The sequence below is a fragment of the Pristiophorus japonicus genome, unplaced genomic scaffold, assembly GCF_044704955.1.
Source record: "Pristiophorus japonicus isolate sPriJap1 unplaced genomic scaffold, sPriJap1.hap1 HAP1_SCAFFOLD_29, whole genome shotgun sequence".
NCBI classification, from domain to species: domain Eukaryota; kingdom Metazoa; phylum Chordata; class Chondrichthyes; family Pristiophoridae; genus Pristiophorus; species Pristiophorus japonicus.
The window spans coordinates 2,657,799-2,677,267 of NW_027252668.1; the positions used below are offsets into that span (position 1 = coordinate 2,657,799).

Below are 19,469 nucleotides of genomic sequence, written 5' to 3' on the forward strand. Positions count from 1 at the left end.
CTCCCCTTTTATAGGGGGCACTGGAAAAAATTTGATTTTAGCGCCCCCCAAAAAAAAGGAAAAAAGGGGCCTTGAAAATGTCTGCTGTGTCACCCAGGCGGGTGGCACGGTTTAATGTTTATGTTTATTTTCAGGAAAGCTCAAAAGAGTTTCATGCACAGGGATTCATGCACAAGGAGAATTCCTCATTGGCGCCAAATCCCGGAATCTCCCTCGGGGGCCGGCGCCTCACAACTTGAGCCGCCTCGGGGAAATCCCCTCCGTGCCTTTCAGTTCCGCGCGGAGAGGTTTCCTGTACGGGCTGCTCCTGCACACTCTCAACTTTGCCATCCTCGCCGGCCGTCCGGACACGCCATGGCGTACCATCTTGCCATCCGGAGGAGGCGGGGGTCCCCGATGGAGGGCACTCTACGCAGGGGTCCTCCCACTATTCATTGGGGACTTGGCCTGGAGGGTGGTGCACGGAGCAGTGCCGTGCAACAAATTTTTAAGCCGGTTCACGGACTCCCAGGCCGCCTGCAATTTCTGCGGTCTGGAAGAGTCCGTGTTCCATGTTTTTTATGGATGCACAAGGTTGCAGCCCCTGTTTTATTATTTGAAGGGGCTGCTCCTGAAATTCTGGCTGCACTTCAGTCCCACTCTCCTGATCTTTGGGCACCCTGTGCGGAGGGGAGCGGGTAGGTCCGAAGGCTTCCTCGTAGGACTGCACCTGGGCACGGCCAAGGGTGCCATCAGCCTGTCCAGGCAGCGGGCGGTCGAGGGGGTCGTTCAACCTGACTGCCTGCCTCTCTCCCGCTCTTACATCCGGTCCAGGGTGTCCTTGGAGATGGAGCACGCGGTGTCCACCGGTACGCTCGCGGCCTTCCGCGAGAGGTGGGCACCGGAGGGACTGGAGTGCATCATCACACCCGGCAACCAAATTTTAATTTGATTTTACGTTTTAAAGTTTAATTTGTTTTAATTGCCGGTGCTTTTAGTGTTCCCCTCCCCTTTTATAGGGGGCACTTTGAAAAATGTGATTTTAGCGCCCCAAAAAAAAAAGAAAAGAAAAACAAAAAAAAAAACACAAAAAAGGAAAAAAAAAAATGGGCCTTGAAAATGTCTGCTGTGTCATCCAGGGCGGGTGGCACGGTTTCATGTTTTTTGTTTTGCAGATAAACTCCAAAAAGAGTTTCATGCACCAATGGTGGAGCAGTGGAGGCGTGTCCTGCTCAGTTGGCTGAGTGAGCAGTGAGGAGAGCAGCTACTGCTTTTGCTCCTGGCTGGGCCTGTGAATCAGCCCAGGAAGAGAAGGAAGGAAGGGGCTTCACCACCAACTTTCACCCAGAGGGAGAGGAGGAAAGCAGAAAACTTTTAACAACTCTACCATTCTATAAAGAGTTGGAGAGAGGGGGAAAGACCAACAACAACATCCAGTGTGGAAGGAGGGAGACTCTACCATTCTACAGGTGGGTGTGGGTGCATTCTCCTAAAAGACTTTGCTGTATCGGTGGGGGGAGGAAAGAAGACCACTGAGGGCCGGAACATCGCGGGGGGAGTGTGTGTGGGGGCCTTGCTTACAACTAGGCCCCACACACAATTGAAACACCCCTCCCCCATTTCCTAGCCTGGGATAGCTGGAGCTACCTGGCTGAAGATTTCTTTAATCACCCTTTAAACATCGTCGGGAGTGTGTGCCTGTGTGGCTCTAGCTGCCCCAGACGAAGACATCTTCTCCCCCCACCCGAAGACCACCCCAAAGACTGTACTTTGTTTTTGCCATCTGGGGAGTGCACCCACCCATTGCTGTGAGGGGAGACCTGCCCTCGCAGCCTCCCTCTTTCCCGCACCCCCTTTTCTCTATCTCTCTCTCTCTGTCTCTCCCCTCTCTCTCTGAGAGCCCTTTCCTCCAAATTTTAAAAAGCAAAAAATAAAACAACTGAGCAGAGGGAGCAAGGCCCCTCCCCAATTGCCAACCAGGGGAGAGGTGTGCCTCGTTAAGAGCTCCTCTGCTCAGTCTTTTGAACGAGGCCAATTAAGACCATTAAGGCCTGTGACTTTGGGGTGGGTGTAGCCCTTAAAGGGACCCCGTGATGGCGACCCCATCCACGCCGGTGGCAGGGCCAGCTAGGACTTATGCGCAGGCGGCATCCACAATCACGGCACCTCCTGCGCCACCTGCTGCCCTGCCACCATTCAGACTTATTACAAAGAAACACGGGGTCAAGAGCTACACTCACCCCACAATGAGCATCGAGGAGTGCGTGCGGCCGATGGCTGGGGTAGTCGGCCCCTCGGCCATTGTCGCAGCCTCCAAGATGTCTGGGAAGGCCGTGTTCTTCCTGGGGTCGGAGCAGGCGGTGTCCCTGGCCCTTGAAAAGGGGCTCACGGTGGGCGGGACGTTCCTGCCAGTGGACCCTCTCGAGGCCACCGCGCAGAGGGTCATCGTTTCAAACCTCCCGCCCTTTGTTCCCGCTGAGCTCCTCCTCCCTCACCTACACCAACTGGGGGAGGTAAGGTCGGGGATCAACCCCATACCGCTCGGCCTCAGGGAGAACGGCCTGCGCCACGTGTTCTCCTTCCGCCGCCAGCTCTTTGTCCGGCTGGCGCGGGAGGAGACGACGGAGGGGAATTTTAATGTGGTGCACGAGGGGACTGCCTACCGCGTCTTCTGGACGTCGGACGGCGTGCGGTGCCATGCCTGTAGGGAGGTGGGGCATGTTCGTAAGAACTGCCCCGCCTCCAAGGCCGCCAAACCACCGAGGGCGGCCAAGGCTGGCGTCGCCGCCACCCCTCCCCCTAGTTGCGTCCGCGTGCCGGGAGCCGTAGGTGCGCGGGCATCGTCGGAGGCCTTTGTTTTCATTGCCTCCGGCGGGGGGGGGGGGGGGGGGGGGAGGGAGAGCGTCCGACCGGAAAGAAGGCGCAGAACAAGGCGAAACATCTAGAGGCGGGTCCCCTCAGTGCACCAGAAAGTTTGACCACCGCGCTCAGCCCAACCTAGTCACCGGCGAGCGCGGGGTGTCCTGAGCCCATGCCCGAGCCCATGAACAACACCGCAGAGGGGCCCGGGCGCGGGCAAGAAAAGGAAAAGGGGGGGGGGGCGGAGCGGGAGGCCTCGGCAGACATGGAGGTCTCCCTGCCTCCGCGCCCCCCCAGGACCAAAAAGAGGCACCGCCCCAATGAGGCGGAGGGGGAACAACATCCCTCCGCGGAGGAGTCGGTGCCCGCCGCGTGTCCCGCGTCCCCCACCAGCGCCCCCAAGCTGCGCCGTAGGCGGGAGGAGTCCGTCCCCGGGGAGGGTGAGCCGGTCGAGGCTGCCCAGCCTCTGCCTCTCGGGGATGGCGTGGGGGATTTGCCCGTCGTGGGGGGCGTGGGGTTAGCGGAGGAATGCTTTGCCGCCGGGCCGGGCGTCCCGGGGACTGAGGCGGGCGGGGCCGAAAAGGCCGAACCTGAGCCCGCCCAGCTATTATCCAACTTCCCCCGGGAGTCGCTCGACCCGGCAGAAACTGAAATTAATGATTTTAATGACACTGTAGATGCTGGGCCGGGGGGTGGCAGCGGGGAGGGGGAAGAACACCCACCCTCGCCCCCTTACTTTGGAGCTGGAGCACTTGGGGAGCCTGAGGATTTCCTATGGCCGGGTCTCTCCTTGTTCCCCGGTTCCGGGGGCGGAGGGGGAACCCCTTCCGCTGTCGTTTCCCGACCCAGCACCATTTTTAAAAGAGCCCAGTGGGGACTCCTCTGCCGACGATCCCGGGGGTGGGATCGGGGCAGAGCCAGGGCCGGTTGGAGCGGCCGGGTCATTTGCCGTACCTTGTGCGGTCGATGGGCCGGCTGCTGGTGGCCACCTCCCGGAGGAGGACGGGGACTCGGTGGGGGACGCGGGAGAAGAACTCGAGACCACCGCCAGGGAGGCGGTGGATCTGCTCGCGGCCGCCGCTGAGGCCCTCCTCATTCCTGCAAAGGAACTCCGGGACTTTTTGGCCCAGAGCCGAGGTCGCTGCAACCAAGCCCGACTGGCCCTGGAAAAATGGTCCGAGCCAGAGCTGATCAAGGGGTCCGTCCGCGCCGCCGCAAAAACCTTGGCCGCGGGCGGGCCCTTGACAAAGGCGCAACACCTTGAGCAGCGCGAGCTCGAGGGACTCCTCGCTGGGCTGCGGAGGGAGTGCAGTTCAACAAAAGACTCCGCTCCCTCCCCCACAATAGGTTACAGTAGAGGTTGCACTATGCTTTTGTCATGAAGATAACCATAGCCAGCCTCAACATCAACGGCGGCAGAGGGGCACGCCGTAGATTTGACAATTTTTCGCTCCTGCGGGAGGGGAAATATGCGGTGTACTTCCTGCAAGAAACCCACACCGTTCCGGGAGACGAAGCCACGTGGCTCCTGGAATGGCAAGGAGAGGTCCGCATGAGCCACCTCACCGTCACTTCTAGTGGGGTGGCCATCTTGCTGGGCCCGCATTTTAAGCCGGAGATCTTGGGGGTCGAGGAGCCCATGCCAGGCCGCTTGCTGCATGTAACGGTTCGCCTGGGGGACGTGCCGCTCCATCTCGTGAACGTGTACGCCCCTCAGCCCGGCCCGCAGCAAATGCGCTTCTTTGAAGAGCTGACCGATCTTCTTGGCTCCGTCGACGTCGGCGACTGCATTGTCCCCGGGGGGGATTTTAACTGCACCTTCGAGGCGAGGGACCGCTCCGGTGCCCCGCAGTGCATGACGGCGATGGAGAAGTTGAGGGACCTGGTCGGGTCCTTCGACTTGGTGGACGTCTGGCGAAATCTCCACCCCGACTCCAGCGCCTTTACTTGGGTGAGGCCTGGAGTAGGATGGTCTAGAGTCGACCGCCTTTACGTGTCTCGGACGTACGTTTCCTGCGTCCCGGCGGCCTCCATACGGCCGGTGCCGTATTCGGACCACCACCTGGTGTGGGCGGAGCTCGCTTCGCTCCGCGCGAGGACGGAGTCCACGTACTGGCACTTTAACAACCGGCTGCTGGAGGACGAGCAGTTCCAGGACTCGTTCCGTCGATTCTGGTCCGACTGGAGAAGGAAGCAGGGGGGCTTCCCCTCCTTGAGGCTATGGTGGGCAAGGCTCACGTCCGCGTCTTCTGTCAAGAGTACGCGAGGGGGTCGACCAAGAGGCGGTCGGCCAGGGTCGGGCGCCTAGAAAAAGAGGTGCTCGACCTGGAATCCCGTCTCGGTCAAGTCGTCGAGGACCCGGCCCTGCGGACGGTGTACGAAGCGAAGAAGGCCGCGCTGAAGGACCTGCAGCTCGTCGGGTCCCGAGGTGCGTTCGTGAGGTCGCGGATCCGGTTCCTGCGGGATCTGGACCGCGGCTCCCCCTTCTTCTACTCGCTGGAAAAAAGGCAGAGTGTCCGTAAGCAGCTCTTGACGCTGCTGGCCGACGACGGCTCTCTCGTCTCGGATCCGGAGGGCGTCAACAACAGGGCCCGTGAATATTACAGGGCTCTGTTCTCTCCGGATCCGTCCAGCAAGGAAGCGCGTAGAGTTTTGTGGGCGGACCTGCCGAAGGTCAGCCCGGAGGGCGCCGAAAATCTGGAAGCTCCGCTAAGCCTGGCGGAGCTGACCGGTGCCCTCGACCGGCTCTCGAGGGGAAAATCCCCGGGGCTGGACGGGCTGACCGTGGAGTTCCACAGGGCGTTCTGGGACGTCCTGGGGGGCGACTACGCGCGGGTCCTGGGGGAAAGTCTGGCGACCGGGGAGATGCCCCTCTCTTGGCGCAGGGCAGTCATCGTCCTGCTGCCTAAGAAGGGCGATCTCCGCCTCCTTAAGAACTGGCGCCCGGTCTCCCTCCTCAGCACGGACTACAAAATCTTCGCCAGGGCAATGTCTGCTCGCCTTGGTGCCGTGCTGGACCACATGATCCACCCCGACCAGTCCTACATGGTCCCGGGCCGGACAATCCACGACAACATCCATCTGGTCCGGGACCTCATCCATCATTCCCAGGATGTTGGTCTGTCGGTCGCCTTCTTATCTCTCGACCAAGAGAAGGCTTTCGACAGGGTGGATCACGACGATCTGCTCGGAACTCTGCGCGCTTTCGGGTTCGGGACGCATTTCGTCGCCCGGATCCGACTTTTGTACGCCGCCGCGGAGTGTCTGATTAAGGTCAACGGGTCCTTGACAGCGCCCCTTCGCTTTAGGAGAGGGGTGCGCCAGGGATGCCCCATGTCCGGCCAGTTATATGCCATCTGCGTGGAGCCTTTCCTGCGCCTCTTGCGGACGAGGTTGACGGGACTGGCTCTGCAAGGGCCGGGCGTGGAGGTCGTCCTCTCGGCTTACGCCGATGACGTGCTCCTCGCGGTAGAGGATCCCGCTGACCTGTGGAGGATGCGCGAGTGCCAAGAGATTTACTCGGCCGCATCCTCCGCCAGAATCAACTGGGAGAAATGTTCCGGACTCCTGGTGGGTCAGTGGCGGGTGGACTCCCTGCCGGAGGAGCTCAGGCCTTTTGCCTGGAGCACGACCCATCTCCTCTATCTGGGAGTCTACCTTAGCCCCGACGAGGGAGCCTGGCCGGCGAACTGGCAGGAGCTGGAGGCCAAGGTCGCCGCTCGCCTAGGGCGCTGGACAGGACTGCTCCGAGTGCTGTACTACAGGGGTCGAGCGCTAGTCATAAACCAGCTGGTGGCCGCAATGTTGTGGTACCGGCTGGTCACTTTGACCCCTCCCCCTGCGTTTATCGCCAAGATACAGAAGAAGCTGGTGGACTTCTTCTGGAACAACAGGAAGCACTGGGTCTCTGCTGCGGTCTTGAGTCTCCCGCTTGAGGAGGGCGGTCAGTCGTTGGTGTGAGTCAGCGCCCAGCTCGCGACTTTCCGTCTTCAGACCCTGCAGAGATACCTTTACGTCGAGCCCCCTCCTAGGTGGTGCGCTCTGGCGACGTATTTCTTCCGCCAGCAGCGCAACCTCAACTACGACACGCAGCTCCTGTTTGTGAACTTGGGGGGTGTCAGGACCACCCTCCGGGAGCTGCCTGTCTTTTACAGGGACCTCATCAGGGTCTGGAACAAAGTCTCCACCAAGCGCAGCTCTCCGCCGGCTGGAGTGGCGGCTGTCCTGCAGGAGCCGTTGCTCGGGAATCCGTACCTCCACGACCGAGGTTTTATGTGGCGGTCGGAAGAGAGGGCTGTGGCTGGTGAGGTGACCAGGGTCAGGGACCTGCTCGATGGCGGAGGAGCGGGCTGGATGGTGCCAGGCACGCTGGCGCGGCGCCTAAATTCAGCCGATGTCCGCCACGCGGCCGAAGCCATCGGGTCGCTAAAAACAGCTTTGGGCCCTGATTCTGTTAGGTGCATCGAGGAGGCTCAAGCACGTGGGGAGATCCTGTCCGAACTGACCCCCGTCCGGACGGAATTCCTCATTGGCGCCAAACCCCGGAACCTCCCTCGGGGGCCGGCGCCTCACAACTTGAGCCGCCTCAGGGAAATCCCCTCCGTGCCTTTCAGTTCCGCGCGGAGGGGTTTCCTGTACGGGCTGCTCAAGTTTAATTTGTTTTAATTGCCGGTGCTTTTAGTGTCCCCCTTCCCTTTTATAGGGGGCACTGGGGAAAAATGTGATTTTAGCGCCCAAAAAAAACCAAAAAAAAAAAGAAAAACACAAAAAAAAAAGCCAAAAAAAAAAGGGCCTTCTAAATGTCTGGTGTGTCATCCAGGTCGGGTGGCACGGTTTAATGTTTTGTGTTTTGCAGATAAACTCCAAAAAGAGTTTCATGCACAACGACCCACAGGTCCTTCTAAACCGCAACATGCTGTAATTTCTCCCCATTCAAATAATATTCCCTTTTACTGTTTTTTTTTTCCCAAGGTGGATGACCTCACATTTTCCAACATTGTATTCCATCTGCCAAACCTTAGCCCATTCACTTACCCTCTCTAAATCTCTTTGCAGCCTCTCTGTATCGTCTACACAACCCGCTTTCCCATTAATCTTTGTGTCATCTGCAAATTTTGTTACACTACACTCTGTCCCCTCTTCCAGGTCATCTATGTATATTGTAAACAGTTGTGGTCCCAGCACCGATCCCTGTGGCACACCACTAACCACTGATTTCCAACCTGAAAAGGACCCATTTATCCTGACTCTCTGCTTTCTGTTAGCCAGCCAATTCTCGATCCATGCTAATACATTTCCTCTGACTCCGCATACCTTTATCTTCTGCAGCAATCTTTTGTGTGGCACCTTATCGAATGTCTTTTGGAAATCTAAATACACCACATCCATCGGTACACCTCTATCCATCATGCTCGTTATATCCTCTATGTGAGTGTGGGGTTTAATATATACCTATCAGTTTCTGGTATGAGTGTGGGGTTTAATATATACCTATCAGTTTCTGGTATGCGAGTGTGGGGTTTAATCTGCACCTGTCAGTTTCTGGTATATGAGTGTGTATTTTATCTGTCCCTGTCAATCTGTGGTATATAAGTGTGGGTTTAATTTGTATATATCAGTTTCTGGTATATGAGTGTGGGATTTAATCTGTAGCTTTCAGTCTCTGGTATGTGAATGTGGGTTTTAATCTGTACCTGTCAGTTTCTGGCAGATGAGTGTGGTGCTTAATCTGTACCTGTCAATTTCTGGTATGAGTGTGTATTTTATCTGTCCCTGTCAATCTGTGGTATGAGTGTGGGTTTAATTTGTATATGTCAGTTTCTGGTATTTGACTGTGTTTTATCCTCTACCTGTCAGTTTCTGGATGTGAGTGTGGGATTTATTCTGTACCTGTCAGTTTCTCGTATATGAGTGTGGTGTTTAATCTGTACCTTTTAGTCTCTGTTATGTGAATGTGTGTTTTAATCTGTAGAAGTTTCAGGTATGTGAGTGTGTCTTGCATCTATACCTGACAGTTTCTGGATGTGAGTGTGGGTTTTATTCTGTACCTGTCAGTTTCTGGTACGTGTGTGTGGGTTCATTCTGTTCAAGTCAGTCTCTAATTTGCCAGTGTGGGTTTATTCAGTACTTGTCAGTTTCAGTTTTGAGTGTGTATTTTATTCTGTACCTGTCAATCTCTGATATGAGATATTTGATACCTTTCATTTTCTGTTTTGTGAGTTTTGATTTTAACATGTATTGGTCAGTTTCTGATATGTGAGTGTGCATTTAATCTGTACCTGTCAGTTTCTGGTTTAACCTGTACCTGTCAGCTTCTATGTATGATACATGAATGTATACTGTATGTGTCTCTGATATGCGAGTGTGTGTATAGTTCTCTAACGATCAGATTTAGGTATGTGTGTGGGGGTTTAATCTGTGTCTCTCACTTTCTGATGTGTTACTCTGGGTTTAATCTGAACCTCTTCGTCCTGCAATTTGGGTCTGTGTTTTAGACTGTATCTGTCAGTTCCTGCTATATGAGCGGGGATTTACTCTGTATCTGCCCGTCTCTGGTATGTGAATGTGAATATCTGTTTTATGTTCTACCTGAATTTGTCTGATATGTGAGTAAAGGTTTTACCTTTCTGATATGTGTGTGTGGGTTTCACTCTGCATCTGTCAGTTTCTGAGATGGTAATATGTCTTTTGCTCAACAACTGTCAGATTCTGCAATGCAAGTATCAGTTTTACTTTTTACCTCTGTTTTCTGACATGTGACTCTGGGATTTACACTCTACATGTCACTCTCTGGTGTGGAGTTTACTCTATGTGTCACTTTCATCTATGTTGTGGGTTGTATACTGTATCTGTCAGTCTATGGTACGGGAGTGTGGGTTTTATTCTGCACCTGTCATTTTCTGGTATGTTCAAGGTGGCTTAATACTGAATCTCTCCTGATACGTGATTATTGATTTTGCTCTGTACCCGTCAACTTCTGATATGCGAGTACAGTTTTTACTTTATAACTTCTAATTTAAGGGATGTGATTGTGTGTTTTATTCTCTAACTGCCTGTTTCTGGCAAGTGAGTGTGGGTGTTTAATCTACATGTCAGTTTGATCTGTTTCAATGGTGATTCTACTGCTCCATGTAAGATTCACAATGTAACTCTGGTACTGTGGATCACTGTGGGACTGACAGCTTCTGCTGCCTATGACAATAGGATTGAGACCAGTTTTGTGTCTCTGCGCTCTGTAAGTGATAATATACTTACTGTGAGTGAGAAGGAGCTGACAGCACTGTTCCTTGTGTTCTGGGTGGAGGAAAGATCACATTTATTCAGGCTCAGTGAAGTACTTCTCTCTGAGAGTAATAATACGAGAACAATATATTAGTTATGATATGGACAGGTGAGTGGGAGAATATAAAAAATAAAGTTATAATTAACATGTTTGCTTATAATAAAGTAAAGTATCTGGAGAGGGGAAACCGCGATACAAACATTGTCATTGTCTGACTTCACTGCAGTACAGTGGCACTGAGATTCTCCACACCAGGTGTGTAGGACAGTTCTATAGTAAGTTATCAGCATCCAGACACAACCAAAACCCAGCACTGGTCCATGAATAGGACCACCCGATTGGAACAGTCCAGGTTTATATCTCCCACTCCCATGGGACTACTTGTAAAATTCTGAATCACTTCCAGGAACATAACCATAGTACCTGGGCTGTATAACAATTGTTTTCAGTCTATTGAAACCGAGTTGAGGGCCTGTGTAGTTAACAGTATGTCACAGGGCCCGGATCCTGATGTATCTGAGGGAGCGACAGGCTCTCGATCACCAGCAACACGGTTCTGGACAACTCACTGCACCAAAACAAAATAACCGATGCTTGAAATGTCTTCTCGCACACTCCTCACCTGGTGTCTGCAATAGATGCACTTTGTGAAACTCCTCACAACCTCACCGTCAGGCTGTGTTTCCACTGTTCACTGTCCAAGAACAACAGACACGATGAGATTGGAACTGAATCAGGAACATTCACTACTGATTTGGGGAAAGAAAGCAGCAATGATTTGAAAGAGCGAGGTGATTTATTTTCACTGTTACCTCACGCTGTATACACAACTATTTTAGTAAAACAATAAATCAAGTGCCCCCTTATTCAAGGGGCATTAAAACAGACAAATTAAACTTTGGCATTAAATGGATCAAATTAAAATTTGGTTCCCGGGGGTGATGATGCACTCCAGTCCCTCTGGCGCCCACCTCTCACGGAAGGCCACGAGCGTACCGGTGAACACCGTGTGCTCCATTTCCAGGGACACCCTGGCTCGAACATAACCGTGGAAGAGAGGCAGGCAGTCGGGCTGAAAACTCCCTCGACCGCCCGCTGCCTGGACCGGTTAATGGCCACCTTGGCCATGCCCAGCTGCAGTCCTACGAGGAGGCCTTCCGATCTGCCTGCTCCCCTCCGCACAGGGGGCCCAAAGATCAGGAGCAGGGGACTGAAGTGCAAACGATTAACGAGTGTCATCCTTATGCAGGAGCCATCAAGCAAACTCGACCAAGTAACGTTCATTGGTTCATGTGCAACGGCCTGTGGAGAACCATGAGATGCTACTGTAAGTACTGCTTACAACCAGAGTCATCAGAGGACCATTTTATCCTCAAGTCGAAAGTAAGAGACTGTCCACACACAGCCCGAGAATGGCCTCTCCCTTCCCCCACTCACTCCATGTTCCGGAACTAGTTCCTGCTCCACTCTGCCTCTGACAAATAAACAGCCCCCGACGGAACTAAACCAGGAACGTTCAGTCCTGGTTAGGAGAGAGAAAGCAGCAATGATTGTAAACAGCAGATTCTGCCCATTCTGTCTCCCTTCCCCCTGAACACACACTGTCCACACACAGCCCGAGAATGGCCTCTCCCTACCCCCACGCACTGACACGGGTTCTTGCTCCGCTCCGCCCCGCCCCTTACACACAGCCCCCGACTTCCCCTGAACTCTCCCCGGACTCAGTGCCGGTCTCTGAGCCCATCTGCGGACACGCTCCCAAAGCGCTGCGCTGCTGTAAGGAGGCTGCTGCTCGCTGCCTTACCCCGGGGCCGCGGGCTCTCCATTCCCGGCTGTTTGAAACCATCTTCTTCCGCTCACTGAGTGAATGGCGATTACAGGCAGGGCTGGGGGAGGGGAGGGCGCATGCGCTCTTCTGCTCACTGGGAATCGACACAGGGGGCGGGGCTGAGCCGCGCATGCGCAGTTCTCTGCAATAATTCAGCCTGCAAAAATCAAAGTGCACTTTTCCCAATTTACTTTTATCAGAATCTGACAAAGGAACTGGGCCTGGGGGGAAAGGGCAGAGAATGATTAAAGCTGGGAGCCTTGTCCCTTGGAGATGCTCAATTTGGGATCATTCCGTGCAGGGTGTTTCTCTCTCCATGAGCCCGTCTTCACAAAGCAATCCTGCAGAAACATCGGAGGGACGAGGGAGTGGGAGTGTTTGCTGGGACCGTGCAGGAGTTAATATCTGACAGAAAGAGTTCGAGATTAGTTTAAACACTCTCACTGTGAGTAATATCGAAGTGTACAATCAAGAGGTTATAGGTAGGGAGGAACTTATTACAATCACTGTCACTAATGAAGTAGTACTCGGTAAAATAATGGGACTAAAGGCGGACAAGTCCCCTGGACCTGATGGCTTACATCCTGTGGTCTTAAGAAATGTGGCTGTAGAGATAGTGGATGCATTGTTTGTAATCTACCAAAATTCCCTGGATTCTGGGGAGGTCCTAGCAGATTGGAAAATTGCAAATGTTCAAAAAAGGAGGCAAACAAAAAGCAGGAAACTATAGACCAGTTAGCCGAACATCTGTTGTTGTGAAAATGCTGGAGTCCATTATTAAGGAAGCAGGAGCAGGACATTTGGAAAAGCATGATTCAATCAAACAGAGTCAGCATGGTTTTATGAAAGGGACATCATGTTTGATAAATTTGCTGGAGGTCATTGAGGATGTAACAAGCAGGGTAGATAAGGGGCAACCTGTGGATGTGGTGTATTTGGATTTCCAGCAGGCATTCGATAAGGTGCCAGATAAGTGGTTACTGCACAAGATAAAAGCTCATGGGATTGGGAGCAATATATCAGCATGGATAGAGAATTGGCTAACTAACAGAAAACAGAGAGTCAGGATAAATGGGTCATTTTATGGATGGTAAACAGTGATGAGTGGGGTGCCACAGGGATCGGTGCTGGGTCCTCAACTATTTACAATCAATATTAATGACTTGGATGAAGGGGCCGAGTTTAATTTAGCCAAGTTTGCTGATGATACAAAGATGGGTGGGAAAGCAAATTGTGATGAGGACACAGTAGATATGCAAAGGGATCTCGACAGGCTAAGTAAGTGTGCAAATATTTGGCAGATAAGAACATAAGAACCTGCTCCGCCATTTAAACCAATCATGGCTGATCCGCTCATAGACTCAGGTCCACTTCCAGATGGAGTATAATGTGGGAAAATGAGAGGTTATCCATTTTGGCAGAAATAATAGAAAAGAAAATTATAATTTAAATGGAGAAAAATTGCAATGTGCAGCAGTACAGAGAGCCCTGGGGGTCCTTGTACATGAAACACAAAAAATTTGCATGCAGGTACAGCAAGTAATCAGGAAGTCAAATGGAATGTTGGCCTTTATTGCAAGAAGGATAGAGTCTAAAAGCAGAGAAGTCCTGCTGTACAGGGTATTGGTAATGCCACACCTGGAGTACCGTGTACAGTTTTGGTCTACGTATTTAAGGAAGGATATACTTACATTGGAGGCTGTTCGGAGAAGGTTCACTCGGTTGATTCCGGAGATGAGGGGGTTGAGTTATGAGGATAGGTTTGAGTAGGTTGGATCTGTACACATTGGAGATCAGAAGAATGAGAGGTGATCTTATTGAAACTTATAAAATAATAAGGGGGCTTGACAAGGTGGATGCAGAGAGGATATTTCCACATGGGGCAACTAAAACTAGGTTACATAGTCTTAAAATAAGGGGCCGCCCATTTAAAATTGGGATGAAGAGGAATTTCTTCTCTCAGAGCGTTGTAGATCTATTGAATTATCTGCCCCAGACAACTGTGAAGGCTGTGTCATTGAATATATTTAAGGCGGAGATAGACAGATTTTTGATCGATAAGGGAGTAAATGGTTATGGGGAGGGAGCAGGGAAGTGGAGCTGAGTCCATGATCAGATCAGCCGTGATCTTATTGAATGGCAGAGCAGGCTCGAGGAGCTAAATGGCCTACTCCTGTTCCGATTTGTTATGTTTTTATGGCCCTGGGCTGCACGATTGCAGATAGTTCAACAGGCAAGCGAGTGATAAATGTGGGACATTGTTTCTCTCACTCTCTGACACTGATTCTCTCACTCTCTGACATTAATAATGTGTCTGTCTCTGGTACAATATCAGTGAGAGAGGAGAACTGCATCTTCTGTCTCTCCAATGGGAACTTTCAGAATAAAACGGGACTTCACAGGTCAGTCTGGAACTGATACTGTGCATGTCTTCTGTGTCTCACCGCCCTACCTCGCACTTTCCTGTCTCTCGCTCAGCCCGCTCCCCTCTCTCTGCCTCTCTGTTGCTATCCCTCTGTCTTGTACTTTTTGTGAAGGCGGGATACTGTTATTTAGCGTGATGTGGAAACACTGTTGGAAGTGCAAGACTGATAATGTCTCTGCTTCTCTCTGGTGCAATACGTGAAGGTGTGGCACTGTTACTGAGCGTATTATGGAGACACTGATACAAAATGTAAAACTGATACTGTATCTGTCTCTGTGTCTTTTTCGCTGGTGCTGTACATTAATGTGTGATAATATTATTGAGAATAATATGGAGACACAGTTCGGTAGTTTAAGATTGATACTGTGTCTGTCTCTCTGCCGCTCTCTCTGATAGCCATCTCTGGGTGTTGAGTATGGGATGGATAGGGCACCAGTTACTGTTATATGTCCCTCATTTTCTGAGGAGAGAGAGACAAAGAGAGGCTGCAGGGGCGGTGAGCTCATAATTTGTATTTTCATGTTAGTCAAACATATTTCTGCATTAGAACAATAACAACTTAAAAGCAGATATGGGTTAAGCCAGCCACAGCTGTGATTGGCTCCTGCCCCTGAATCTGGGAACAGACACTGTGAGGAGCGCCGGCCTCAGAGTGTTTCACATTTACTGAGCTGGGAAACTGCAATTGACCCGAGAATCGGCAGCACAGCCGAGCGGAGAGGAAAACCTGTGCTGGGAACTGTAAATATGGGAACAGTTTGTGCTGTGAATGTGCAGATTTCAACATTGTGTGAGCGAGAGTGTGTTAAAGGGACGGGCGGGTTAGACTAATGTCACTGTGTTTGTGTGTCCGCTCTCATCGCCGGATTTCAGAGTCCCTCTTGTGTAAAATTCAAAGATTTCCCCGTCACAGGATCGCCCTGCTGCCCTGCTCAGGCCTGAAGTGGCAATGAATCAGAAAGTTTGATTTGGTTTCAAATTTCAGTCAAAAAACAGAGAAAATATCCGCGATCGGCTGAGAGAGCGCGACCAGTGCAGCAATGAAACGGGTTTAAATCGAAATTGCTGCCTTCAATTCGGATGGAACTTTCTCGGCAGCAAACATCCCGGTCTTCGGGACAGAAAGAGGCCAGTCTGGAATGTGGAGGGCCCGAGTTGAATTGGAATCGGAGAGTTAGTGAGGAGAGAGAAACACAGAGAGGCTGGAGGGGCCGGGAGCTGACAGCAGGATGTCTCCACCCCGTCCGCTCGCTGCCTTTAAGTTGCTCTGTGTCGCCGCCTCTCGTTTCATTTCTGACCCAGCTCTGACTGTCAGAGAGATTTTCCAGAGTCGCCGACATGACTGATACTGCAGCCGCCGAAACGGCTCCTCCTGCCGCCGTCGCTCAAACCAAGGCTCCCAGCAAGAAGAAGAAGGCGGCTCCCCGCTCCGGGCCAGCCGGTCCCAAGTTGGGCGACCAGATCCTCAAGGTTGTGACTGATGGCAAGGATCGCAGGGGAACGTCCCTGGCCGCGATAAAGAAGGCTCTGGCGGCCAAAGGCGTCGATGTGGAGAAGCGCGGCTTCCAGATCAGGTCCAGTATCAAGAAGAATGTGATAAATGGTTCCCTGAAGCAGATCAAGGGCACGGGCGCCTCGGGCTCATTCAAAATCGCTAATACACATCCCCAGGGGAAAGTGGGAAAGAAGGTGAAGAAGCCAGCAGCCAAGAAATCTCCAGCAAAGAAAGCAGCAGCCAAGAAATCTCCAGCAAAGAAAGCAGCAGCCAAGAAAACGAGCACCAAGAAGGCGTTAACAGCAAAAAAGGCAGCGAAAGGGCCGGCTGGGAAGAAGGCGGCGGCGAAGAAGCCCAAGAGCCCCAAGAAAGTGAAGGCGGCCAAAAAGGTGGAGAACCCGAGGGTCAAGGCCACGCCCAAATCAGCAAAGGTATGGAAAGCAGCGCCCAAAAAGTAAATAAAAAGGCAACTTCTAAACATTTAAACCCAAAGGCTCTTTTCAGAGCCACCCACGCCTCTCAGAAAAGAGCTGATCCCGGAATCAAATAATCCCTGTCCCGGGCTCAGATTCCAGATAGAAATCATTGAAAATGACCCCGGGATCCCTCGTGACTCGTTGGCATTGGCTGCACCCCACCCCTCCCCCAGTGTCTGCACCTACCCCTCCCTCAGTGTCTGCACCCGCCCCTCCCCCAGTGTCTGCACCCGCACCTCCCACAGTGTCTGCACCCACCCCTCTCCCAGTGCCTACAATAAAACACAGAATGGGATGTCCGGCCCGGGCCTCACTGTAACTGGGGTTTGAGTCCGGCTCCAGTCTCAGTTCCTGGTCATTGTCATTTCACAGATTCAGGGGGAAGAGTCTCTGAGACGGTGGGACTGGCGGCGATACCCCGCCTCACAACTCAAACCCCAAACTCCAGATTCTCCAAATCAGCTGGAATAAGGTGTTTGTAAAGTGCTGAACCTGTCTGTGAGAGGAGATGGAATAAGGTCTGAGATTGACAGCGAACGGAGTATTTAGGCGAGAATATTCCTGATTGTTAATTGTACCAGGACCTTATTTAACAGCTTCTGGTCCCTGGAAGTCTTGAATATGAATTCCGAGTCTGTAAGGGTTTGTGCGGAGCGCTGTGTATCGGTTGTATTGTGGAGAAAACAATTTGAAATTGGCGGTTGCAGAAAGCTGGAGATGGAGCTGGAAGATCAGAGGCGGCGCTCTGCTCTGTCTCTAAATCTTGATTCTGTCTCCTCCCCTGCCGCGCTCTCTGTTTAATCTCTCACTCTGTGTCCTCCCCTTCCCGCCTCTCTCACTCTGCGCTTTCTCAGTCAGGTCGGGGCCGGCTCTATAAAAAAGGAGCCAGGAGCAGTTGGTTCCTCATTCAGTGACAATTTGAGTGAAGAATCATCATGTCTGGACGAGGAAAAGGAGGCAAAGGGCTGGGCAAAGGCGGAGCCAAGCGGCACCGTTAAGTGCTCCGTGATAATATCCAGGGCATCACCAAACCCGCCATCCGCCGCCTAGCTCGCCGTGGCGGTGTCAAGCGGATCTCGGGCCTGATCTACGAGGAGACCCGCGGGGTACTGAAGGTTTTCCTGGAGAATGTCATCAGGGACGCCGTCACCTACACCGAGGACGCCAAGCGCAAGACGGTCACTGCCATGGATGTGGTGTACGCTCTCAAACGCCAGGGCCGCACTCTCTATGGATTCGGCGGCTGAACAACTCCACCCTTTCCACCCAGCACAACACAAAGGCTCTTTTAAGAGCCACCCACCGCCTCACAGAGAGAGCAGTGACCTGGGGATCGTAGTGTGGACCGTTTGGGTGGGAAATTATTTTAGTTATTTATTTCATGGAAAGTAACACGCCGAGTTATGTAGCGCCTTACACGGCCATCGGACTTCTCAAAGCCAATAAAGTACTTTTGCAGTGTAGTCGCTTTAGGAACATGGGAATTATTAAATATTTGAGAACAATCGTTTAATATGACATCGGAAACTCCGGGTGTCCCGGTCACAATCAGCGGGCGGGGATACACAGTCTCCCCTCACAGATAATCCTGTCATGTTGTGAGCTTTGTGTGTGACAATTGTTGAAACGAGACGGCACTGGCGGGATAGATGCGGGACTTTGTGTTTACAGGATGCAGTGACCGGGGAATTATTCCCGCCCGCTACAGACCCATCAGGGAATGGGACAGAATTCAAACCGGAATGTGAAAGAGAATGGGATTGGTGATTTATAATGGGGCACCATCGAGGTTATAAAGAGCCGAATTCTTAAATTGCTGGCGGGAAATTAGAGTTTCTTTAATCTCTGTTCGTTGAGACTCTGAAATTGGCGGGCTGTTTGAAATTGACGAACTTGTCAGTTTCATTTCAGTCAATCATGGCCCAGTTATCCCCGCCCTTCCCTTTCGCTCTCGGTGATTGATTGAAACATGATTGGAGGTCGGGTTATGACCACTCACAGCCCAGGGGCGGGCCCTGATAGACACTTTAAAAGGACCATTCCCAGTCTATGTGTCCCAGATTGTGCTGAGATCCGTTCAGAAGATGGCCAGGACCAAGCAGACAGCGCGCAAATCGACCGGAGGGAAAGCTCCTCGCAAACAGCTGGCGACCAAAGCGGCCCGGAAGAGCGCTCCGGCCACGGGCGGAGTGAAGAAGCCTCATCGCTACAGACCCGGCACCGTGGCTCTGAGGGAGATCCGCCGCTACCAGAAATCCACCGAGCTGCTGATCCGCAAGCTGCCCTTCCAGCGCCTGGTGCGGGAGATCGCTCAGGACTTCAAGACCGACCTGCGCTTCCAGAGCTCGGCCGTCATGGCCCTGCAGGAGGCCAGCGAGGCTTACCTGGTGGGGCTGTTTGAGGACACCAACCTGTGCGCCATCCACGCCAAGCGAGTCACCATCATGCCCAAAGATATCCAGCTGGCCCGCCGCATCCGCGGGGAGCGGGCCTAACCTCCCCCTGCCCGGGCTCCAAGCTTTAGCACCAAGTGCAACAACGGCTCTTTTCAGAGCCACCAAATCAGCAAAGGAAAAAGCTGCAACTGGCTCCACGCAAACTGGCCTGTGTACACACCGTGCACGTCTTGTAGTGTTACTGTAACGGGGGATTTATGTAGTGCAGGCGGTGATTATCTGACGGTGCGACTTTGATCCAGGTTTCAAGGCGAGTCAGATGCCCAGTATACCGACTACACCCGCCCAATGTGGCGCGCTAACTTATAAGTGGGAGATCTGATAGTGAATTGATCCCACTGCACAGACCGGAATAGATTCCAGAGAGGGGACGAGCTGTCTCTAATCTGTATCTCACCTTTAACTCAGCTCTTAATGCGGGCACAGGTCGGATACTATTTGGGATATTTTAAATTAGCCATGAGCTGGAATTCCATCCTTCTGTGCGCAAATTTAAAAAAAGGATAAAAGTCCTCATGGATCAATGTGTTCAGAATGCATATATTTCTCCCTATGGGGTTATTGCCCCTATAAAACTCAGTGAGCCCATCAACCGCTCATTCCTTTATACTCGGCTCTTATCATCCGGTTCATATTCGGCTGTCCCAACCTGTTCAATGATTAGCGGTC

At 52.4% G+C, this 19,469-nt stretch overlaps 2 protein-coding genes across 2 annotated transcripts in view; one reads left to right on the top strand and one right to left on the bottom strand.

Annotated features, from left to right (window-relative positions):
* The window catches only part of LOC139248115 (zinc finger protein 850-like), a 77,760-nt gene that overhangs the window by 9,489 nt on the left and 48,802 nt on the right, over nt 1-19,469 (bottom strand). The gene's annotated exons all lie outside the window — the stretch shown is intronic.
* Nucleotides 15,712-18,839, top strand: LOC139248092 (histone H1-like). The gene is made up of 3 exons (XM_070871842.1): nt 15,712-16,299; nt 17,415-17,540; nt 18,777-18,839. The coding sequence occupies exons 1-3, from the start codon at nt 15,712-15,714 to the stop codon at nt 18,837-18,839; spliced, it is 777 nt and encodes a 258-aa protein (XP_070727943.1).